Below are 10,087 nucleotides of genomic sequence, written 5' to 3' on the forward strand. Positions count from 1 at the left end.
GCTGAGTGCACAGTTGACTCAAATGAAAAAGGAAATTTTCTATCTAAAATTACGTTTAAATAACATACTTACCGTCACCCAACTAGTGCAGACTCCGGCAGGGGTCTGACATTCCTGTCCTGTGCAAACTACTATCAGCCTATGCGGAGAAAACGAAACTACGACCGATAACCTCCCGGAAGTAGGTAACCTCCCCTTTGTCCCGCTGGCTAGCGCCAAGGAAAGTTTGATATTCTGTGGTGCTTCCTACCCTGTTCTAATGGTGACCTCAGTTTCCATTATTTTCTCTTCAACGTGCATAGTTGTTTTGAGTTTCAGTGTGAAAAATGCAGCTTTTTTGTGTGTGTTGTCTTGTGTCTTTCGTTTCCAGTATCTTTTCTTTCTTTCTTGTCTTTCAAATGAACAGTTTGTTTTCAAAATGCCAGTGATCATAATCAGTCAACATAGGTTTTAAACACACGTCATTCAGTTTCACAACCAAGCCTAGTCTTTTTTCACACACACACACACACACACACAATATGTTTGCATATACATGTACGATAAACATATATATGTAAAGACATGAAGTAAACAAAATCATTATTAAATAATTAATTCTTTATTTCCTTCTTTTTGTAAAATGTTAAAAGTACAAAACAGAGCCAATTTCATTTTGAACACTGAACAGCAAATTGTGCATCTCAAGTAGTTAAAACCTCATCCATATACTCTTGCACATGACTGTATACAACACACGCATACACACGCACACGCACACACACACACAAAGTCATGTTGTAAAACTACAATGTGAATTTGTATCAACAGATTCAGACTTTTCAACTGCAATGCATACTAAAACTTTTAATTCTAAGTAGCAATCAGAAATTGTGTAATGGTATTATTCACATGTGTATGTTTTCGTCAATAAGTAAATTCTACATTCTAAAACTTCACCGAAGTAAATGCTAAGACATGCACACACACACACATACACACAAACACAGACAGAGCTAGCTCTCAATTAAAAAAAAAAAAAAAAAAAAAAAAAAAATCACAAGCAACATTTCATCTAATATCATGCTATAAACTCTTAAACTTCACACACACATACGTATTTCAGTTTTCATGTATGTTCACTTCACAATTTTTTAACCCACGCTATCAAAATCCTTTATTTCATACACCCTTCTCAGTCTCCAAAACCACCAGTACTCTTCTCTCTTATCTGAAGATTAGCATTGAATGTTCATGACGTGTTTTTTTTTTTCTTCTTTCTTTCTTTTTGTTTGTTTTTTTTTGCTTTTTTAGAACATGGTGTAAAGATGCTTTCAGCTTATCCATTTCACCCTCAATAAAACATCTGTCATTATTATCGGTCATAATCTCTCTCTCTCATTTATACAAAGCATACACATACATGCACACATACATACAGTCCACACACATCATTTTTTAAACTGTTGCACCAGACTTTCAACAGAAAGTGATCTGTTCAAAACTTGAGATCGCACATCCTCAGAGTGTTTCAGTTTGAAGACCAAGGCTCGCATTGTTCTGCGATAGGCAGCAGTTACCAGTCGTTTACTTTGGTGAAACACCTCCCTCTCAATAGCATCCACCAGTGGGTTCTTCATCTAGATGTAAAACAAAACGCACGCAAAAAAAAAAAAAAGAAAAAAAAGAATGAGCTGTCAATACCAGCAATAATAGCATAGCTTTCTGTTTAACCATATCAAAACAACTGGAATCCTTACCAAAACACTGCAAATGTGTAACACATACATGTCCACAACTCCTTGGCACAGTTTCCATTAACAACACAGTTCTTGTTTAACCATACTTAAACAAAATGAATCGTTACCAAAACACTGTAAATGTATAACACATCATGCATGTCCAGAACTACTTGGCACTGTTACTTTTTCATCAGTTCTGGTGTTGACATAGTTGATCTAAGTTCTAACATTATACCATTGTGAGCTCTCTTCACCCCCTATCCCTGTAGATGGAGGGGTGTACATCAAATTATGTGCACATACACACTCTTTTAAAAAAACTGATTGATCTGAAATTGGCACAATGACAGTACAAGTATGTTGTGAAGTTCCAAAACCTATCGGCAGAATGGCCTGTTGGGTCAGTTTAAGATAAGATAAGATAAGAATAACTTTATTATCTCCAACTGGAGAAATTTGGTCAGGTGCATTATCAGAACATAGACAAGTAAACAACATGGGGACCATAACTGTAAAAGTCAACAACAGCTTTTATGAATATTACGAAGATACAAATGTAAAAAATATCACATATACCGTTTCATACACACATCCACATACTGCAGGTAATAACTAGTATTCTTAATGTAAAAACAGAAAGAATTAAGAAACATTATTTGAATATAATTATAAACATAGCCTACTATACTGTACATTGATTATAATAGATAGATAAGATAAGAATAAAGATAAATTGTGGAAAACCGGAACCAGATAATCAGCACACACCCGCACCCACCCACCCCCACCCCCCCACATGCGCATTACTTGATTAAACAAGAGTAATAAACATATGTTCTCAAATAAAAGCATTTCACATATTCGCTTTTAAAAACATTGCAATTAATTATTACATCGTAATTATTAACAGAAATATATTTAGAATATGGACATTAGCATTAGACATATTCCATTGTACATTCATCCTGCATATTGCACATTATTCCTCCTACATAAATTATGCTTATAATGGAAGTGGGAATCAGAATGCTTGATGGCTCAAGAAAAATCAAAGTTTGAGAGACTATTTGTATTTCACTATTTTGTATTTCTTTTTATCACAACAGATTTCTCTGTGCGAAATTCGGGCTGTTCTCCCCAGGGAGAGCACGTCGCTATACTACAACGCCACCCTTTTTTTTTTTTTTCCTGCGTGCAGTTTTATTTGTTTTTCCTATCGAAGTGGATTTTTTTTACATAATTTTGCCAGGAACAACCCTTTTGTTGCCGTGGGTTCTTTTACGTGCACTAAGTGCATGCTGCACACGGGACCTCGGTTTATCGTTTCAACGTCCAGACCACCGAATGACTAGCGTCCAGACCACCACTCAAGGTCTAGTGGAGGGGGAGAAAATATCGGTGGCTGAGCCGTGATTCAAACTAGCACGCTCAGATTCTCTCACTTCCTAGGCAGACGCGTTACCTCTAGGCCATCACTCCACACTCACTCCAGACTAGTTTTCCGGAGGATAGTAGCTGAATTTAAAAATGGTGGTTATACAAGAAATCATAGCAATGACAATTTTCAAGCAACAAATACTGTTACCAGTATCATGAAAACAGAATTTCACACACCTCAAGCGCCAGAGCCTCAGAGAGAAATTTACGCCCACTGTCACGGATTCGCTCTGACTTGGCGTCACACTTGACCTCAATTTGCGGCCTTTCCTGCAGCTCCTCGAAATGTGTTCGCCATTTCCTGTACAGGGTGTCTGCCTCCTTGGCAACTGCCTCATCTGCATGGTGCCGAAGTTTGATCACTGCATGTCCTGTAAGTTACAAGTGTAACAGATGGGGAGAAGGGTTACAGAAATAAAATTCTGGTGACTATCATATGTCTAAAACCTTGAGGTTTGGCATTGAAAGGAGTGAGGACATTACCTGGCACAATAAATCAACGAGGCTGCTCACAGATTAAAGGATATATATACACGTTACACTTTTTTTTAAATGTCTTTTTCCATTACAAAACGAAACTTAGTTTGCTGATGACTCTGGCACGGTTGGTGCATTCTGGCTACTTTGACATTTCCACATTCCAACAACTGCTGACATGGATAACAACATTTTGACTTTAATGCATACAAAATATTCTTGATCTTCACCACACACACACACACACACACACACACACACACACACATATATATATGTGTGAGTGTGTGTGTGTGTGTACATGAAAGGGGTTCACGCACTAGCAGTCAACACACTGTCCTGGGATATCAGAAAAATCACCATCTATTACCTTCCTGGTACATTAAAACCAGGGACTGAACACAGAAAGTAAAGGCAAGAGTCAAGCACTTGAACCATTCAGTAGACTGATGGAGAGTTCTGCGGCTATCATGGATCTTGCACATGTGCATCTTTCTAACTTTCATTGAAATCGTGAGCAATTCAAAAGGCGACTGACGTAGACAAAAGCAGCAAACATGTGCTGTCCTCCATTTCTTCAGTTGATAGCCTCTGTTGCTACAACCATGCACTGTGCAATGAATTGCCATCATATGCACAATAAGAAAACCAATACATGAAGCAAAAAGTTATAAAAAAAAAGAAAAGAAAAGAAAAAAGAAACCTCTTTCCCATACTCTGCCTTTCTTGACTGACTTTATTGCTAGCAATTTTGGAGATCCAATCAACTTCAAGAGCACAGATCATGTGACGCGCCTCTATAAGTCATGTAAGTATGGAACTCTCCAGTGGTCTAATACTACACCCAGAAAGGATATTCCTTTACTTTGTCCCTAGTGATCCACTGTCATGACAGACATGCAAGCATGCACACACACACACACACACACACACACACACACGCACGCACGCACGCACGCACACAAACACACACACACACTCACACACACAAACTCTTTGCAAGTTCTTTATGTTTAGTTTTGGCTCATATGAAGACAAACTTATTCAGTTATTGATCAGTTACTTAGGTCCCCTCTATGGTGTAGCTGAAGAGGGAGCTTAGTACTTTAAACTTTCAGAGTAGAGACCACAGTTCAAAGTGGCAGTAAATGACAGGCTAGAGCTGTGCTCCACAGGATGTTTCCTGGGGAGCACTTTGCTAACCAGAGATGTCCTGCCTAGATATTGTGAAATCCATGGTCAAGCCCTTGCTCTCTCTCTCTCTCTCTTTTATGCGTTGTGTACAACCAAGTCACTTGAATGACTGGGCAAGACAGTGTGACTACAATATAGAAGATTGACAATATTTCACAAATGAATGACTCACCTATTTTCGTGGATTTGAGGACATGTCTGGGAGGAATTTTCTGGCCCAGTTCTTGAAGTGTCTCCAACAAGACTGTGGAAGACTGATCTGGCAATCGGAGCCGTGCCTTCAGTCGTTTGACATCTTCGATGACGACAACACCCTGGGTTTAACACACACAAACGCCATTCTCTTTTCTTTTTTTTTTTAAGAAACAAAAACAACAACAACAAAAACAGACTAGCTTGTTTAATACCAGTACTGGCATAAGTATTTCACACTGACCTTGAACCTACTATTCAAGTTTAATTAGTGGTCTTCGTGACTGTGAATGAGACTCTGTTCATGATCATAGGAGGAAGGGAAGGAGGGAGGAGATGTGTTTACAAGTATGACCGTCTATGCACTGACTGGATTATCAACCTTTGCTGATTGAGGATGCTTTTCCAGTCGAATCGAATATGTTTTTAGCCAGCCCTTTCCTGGACTGTTAGCAAAGGCTGGGGGACTACCCCTTCTTCACCATCAAGGGATAGTCCTTGTACAAAATTATTTTAATTTTGTGTGGCTCTCAAGCGTGCCCCCAGTTTTCCGTTGCGACGATAGCCAATATTGGCTCCTGCAACGTACAAATCCAGGTCCAGATCCAGAGAGAGAGCCCGTACAATCACAGAATGATTTTCCACCATCTTACCTGCAATGATTCGATCGTTGTTTGTTTAAATTGCTGAGTCTTTTTATTTTCCTGTTGTGGTAGATTCTGTCTTGGTGTTTTCGTGACAAATTTGTCCATGGTTCAAGCTCACTGTTTCACAACGCCCTGTAAATTGTTCAACATGCGTTTTTCATTTGTTTACGGAAGTGAAAGTTGAGGACAAAATCAATCTCTTCTGGTAAGAAGAAACGTCTCTTTACCGCTATCTGTCAATTCACAATTCCAAAATGGAATCTTTCCTTCTTGCGTCAGCACATGAGGGGGTAAGTAACCAGAAAAAAGAAAATAATAATAATAACAAGCAAGTAATGTTCATAGAACAAATGCTGTTTGTTCAATATATTGTTTTGTTTACTTGTGTTCAACTGAACTGTAACAGTGCAATAAAAATGTGTTTGTTTATTTCTGATGTTATAAAATGAGATCTTAAAACCAAATCATGAGAACTGTCAGAATGGATACATGAAAATGTCATGATGCACAGTCTTATTTCAGTCCCAACTTTTTAGAAAATTGTGAGTGGCTTTTTGCATCTATTATGTGTGTGCTTTAAGAAGGCATTTGACAGGGTCTGGCATGCAGCTTTGTGGGCTACCATGAATCTGTACAACATCAACGCCAACCTGATCAGACTGATACAGCACCTCTATGACAAAGCCACCAGCGCCGTCTACCTCAACAATAGCATCGGGGACTGGTTCAGAACCACAGTCGGAGTGAGACAAGGCTGTCTACTCTCCCCAACACTCTTCAACATCTTCTTAGAAAGAATAATGACTGACGCACTGGAAGAGCATGAAGGAACAGTCAGCATAGGCGGCAGAACAATCACAAACCTACGTTTTGCCGACGACATTGATGGACTGGCTGGAAAAGAAGAAGAACTGGCAAGCCTGGTCAAACATCTGGACAAAGCCTCCACATCGTATGGAATGCAAATCAGTGCGGAGAAAACCAAACTGATGACTAACAACACCAACGGCATCAGCATTGACATCAAAGTCAACGACGAAAAGCTTAAAACAGTCCACAGCTTCAAATATCTGGGAGCAATCGTGTCAGATGAAGGATCTAAACCAGAAGTACTCTCGAGAATTGCCCAAACAACAACGGCACTCAACAAGCTGAACACCATCTGGAACAACAAAAACATTGCTCTCAGCTCAAAAATCAGACTGATGCGTTCCCTGGTTATATCAATATTGCTCTACGCCTGCGAGACTTGGACCCTGACTGCAGACATCGAGAGAAGAATCCAAGCTGTCGAGATGAGATGCTTTCGTAGACTACTTGGCATCTCCTACAGAGACCACATCACTAACACGGAAGTGAAGAACAGAATCAAGCAAAGTATTGGACCCTACGCAGACCTTCTGTCCATAGTGAAGAAACGCAAACTTAGGTGGTATGGACACATCTCCCGATCATCTGGTCTTGCCAAAACGTTCCTGCAAGGCACCGTACAAGGAGGCAGAAGGAGAGGACGGCAGAAGAAGAGATGGGAAGACAACATCCGGGGGTGGACAGGCTTGACGCTCGGTGATGCCCTGAGGAAATCAGAAAACCGTGAAGAGTGGAGAGGGGTGGTGGTCAGGTCAGCAGCGGTGCCCCAACGGTCTGAACCCAGACTACGGGAGAGGTGAAGGTGAAGGTGATGTGTGTGTGTGTGTGTGTGCATGTGCATGTGCATGTGTGTGTGTGTACAATCATTCATACATACGTTTGTGTGTGTGTGTGTGTGTGTGGTCTGGTAGATGGTTTTGCTGACGTCATGCTTACAGATGGACAAAAAATGCTTTAAGAAGAGAAGAAAATAGAATGTGTTCACTCTTTTCTAACTATCCATGCTCACTAGCCTCCGGAGACACGCACCCAGAGTAAGAACCCTAATGAACTCCCAGGCATAAACTGAAGGACAGAAAGTGTCAGAGAGCATGATTCTTAGTTCTTCTGCACCAAGAAATGGGAATGAAACTATCTTCCAATCTGTTCAATATTCAACAGGCAGAGTTCCAAAATTCCACTCAAAACATTTTAATTTTGACAAGCATTGTTGTTGGCCTTTTCGTGTATATAAGTGTTGACTGACGGACAGGTGTGTTCTTTGAGGTGGTGATTGCTTGTGGATGGTCAGATTAAACTGAAAAAGGGAGTGAGGTAACAATGGGTACATGAGGCAACCGGCTGCTATGGTGAGGTGGTCAGAGTCATGGTCTGATGCTTGGAAAGTGTGGGTTTGAACCCCATCAGAGGCAAAAATCATGTTGGGATTTTTTTGGGGGGCCAGTGGCTGGCTCCTACTCAGAAATGAGTGTGGTAGCCTATGTGCTCAAGTGGGACCAGAAATTTGAGTGCCATCCACTTCATACATGTCTTTATTGGCGTTCCTCAAATCTCCTGACCAGAGTCTGTCCCTACTCTTGAACACAACTGATGCCAGCATATATTATGAAAGGAAGTGTCAAGTTCACCGTTCAGCCTTGCCACTCAGTCCCAAACCAGAATGGATCTCCATTGTAGCATTCTCATCATCCTCATCCCTATCTATCATCAAATGGAGACACTGTGCCAAAATCTGTGGCCTTCCACCATGCTCATCCTTATTTATCATCAAATGGAGACACTGTGCCAAAATCTGTGGCCTTCCACCATGCTCTGCTCTCATGATGACCCGTTTTGATTTCTCCTCCATTTCCACGCTTGTGGTGAGTTTCTATCAAGGTCTTCAGAGTCAACAAGTTTGCTAGTGGCTGTCATTGGAGGGATGTGGTGATGGTGGTTTCACTTCAAGGGCACACTGACTCATGTCTGGCTCTATGACAAGTGATTGTTGTCATTGGTAGGGGATCAGTAGGTGGTATCCTGTGTATGTTGAATCTCAACAGTCAGTACTGGGCACAACTGAAGTGACTCAGTGGCAGTGCAGGGTCTCCTCTGCTGTGTGGTCTCCTGGTGACATTACTTTGATAGTTCCCTTTAGACTGCTAGGCCTGCAGCAGATGATCCCGGGTGTGGCTATGTTGGGGGCTTTCAGGATGAGCAGCAAGAGAATGACCTCACTGAGGCAACAGAGATGATGGGACAGCAAAACAAAAAAAGAAACAAAAAGGAAAGAAAGGGTATGGTAGGGGTGAAGCAGGATGTGACTGCTGAATATACAGGCGGCTTGGGGGCCATCAGTGTGCCAGTCATTTACTTATGTGTTTGGCTTTGGAGTCCGAGAGGGTCCATTAAATTCAGAATCTTTCTGCTGGAGCCCATCAACAATGCAGTGCAGACACATGTACTGTAAATCCCATTCTGATAATCATATTTCGTCCACGTCCAGGTATTCTAGTAACCAAGCAATGTCATCTTTGTTGTTGTTGTTTGTTTCTACCAGGATCTGCTGGTTTTCGGTTTTCATTTGTTACCAGTAGTAATGGTCAACATCAGAGGCATGCCCTAGGTTTATGGGAAGATGACCAGTTGTGCTCAAGTTTTTTTTTTGTTTTTTTTTCAGTGTTTTTTTTTTTCCTCTCCAAGTTGTATGCAATAAATATTTACGGTATTTCAGCCCTGGTATGACCCTGTGTAATCAGCTAGACTATGGCTATCAGCAACAATGATAAATAAATAAATATTCCTACTAGTACGGAGCATTTGGGTATCTTGTGGGTTTGTGGGCTGGAGCTTGCACACTGACCCACTGCAATGAGTGGGGGGTTCAACACAGACTGACAGACACACACACATACACATAAACATGCACAACTGTTTTCCGTAGTGCCATTTCTCCCACTTTCAGAGTGGGCTAGTCAGGGATGCAAAGGGGAGGTAACCTACATCAGGAGGTTATCGGCCGTAGCTACTTTCGTTTTCTCCGCATAGGCGGGTAGTAGTTTGCACAGGACAGGAATTAGAGCCCTGCCGGAGTCTGCACTAGTGGGTCACGGTTAAGTATGTTTAATTAAATTGAGTTTTTGTACGCGTATACACAGAAAGGGGGTTGAGGCATCAACGAGTCTGCACATGTTGACCTGAAAGACTGGAAAAAAAAAAATCTCCATCCTTTAACTGACCAGGCAGCGTTGGCATTCACACCACAGATCTCACTGACCCACACAACAGCCTGACCACTCAGCTTCCGTGTTTATCATGCATCCAGTGTGCATGTGTATGTCTGTGTGCCATGTGTTTGTCTATCCAAACCTTTGTGTTGAAGTGTTGCATGTAAGAATGTGAGTGTGCATGGTAAAACACAGGAATAAATGCACATGTGTGCCAATTAGAAAAAGACAAAGATCAGCTTTACAACAATTTCACATACATGGCACGCATACCAAAACACACATTTACATTACTGTAGACAGAAGTACTGCATCCATAAAGATTACTACAGGAAACTTTGAA

The 10,087-nt window shown here is 41.0% G+C and overlaps 1 protein-coding gene across 1 annotated transcript; it reads right to left on the reverse strand.

Annotated features, from left to right (window-relative positions):
- Positions 1–606: 606 nt before the first annotated feature.
- On the reverse strand, positions 607–5,879 carry LOC143280676 (transcription elongation factor A N-terminal and central domain-containing protein 2-like). Its single transcript, XM_076585412.1, has 4 exons — positions 5,675–5,879; positions 5,002–5,143; positions 3,336–3,529; positions 607–1,619 (listed from the first exon to the last, which is right to left on the reverse strand). The coding sequence occupies exons 1-4, from the start codon at positions 5,771–5,773 to the stop codon at positions 1,431–1,433; spliced, it is 624 nt and encodes a 207-aa protein (XP_076441527.1). The 5' UTR covers positions 5,774–5,879; the 3' UTR covers positions 607–1,430.
- Positions 5,880–10,087: the final 4,208 nt, after the last annotated feature.

This window comes from Babylonia areolata, chromosome 3 (genome assembly GCF_041734735.1).
Source record: "Babylonia areolata isolate BAREFJ2019XMU chromosome 3, ASM4173473v1, whole genome shotgun sequence".
Taxonomy (NCBI): Eukaryota; Metazoa; Mollusca; class Gastropoda; order Neogastropoda; family Buccinidae; genus Babylonia; species Babylonia areolata.

Coding starts and splice junctions, on each gene's coding strand:
- LOC143280676 (XM_076585412.1), bottom strand. CDS start 5,773: ATGGACAAATTTGTCACGAAAACACCAAGACAGAATCTACCACAACAG. Junction 5,144..5,674: donor CAACGATCGAATCATTGCAG/GTAAGATGGTGG, acceptor TGTTAAACCCAG/GGTGTTGTCGTCATCGAAGA. Junction 3,530..5,001: donor CCTCAAATCCACGAAAATAG/GTGAGTCATTCA, acceptor TGTAACTTACAG/GACATGCAGTGATCAAACTT.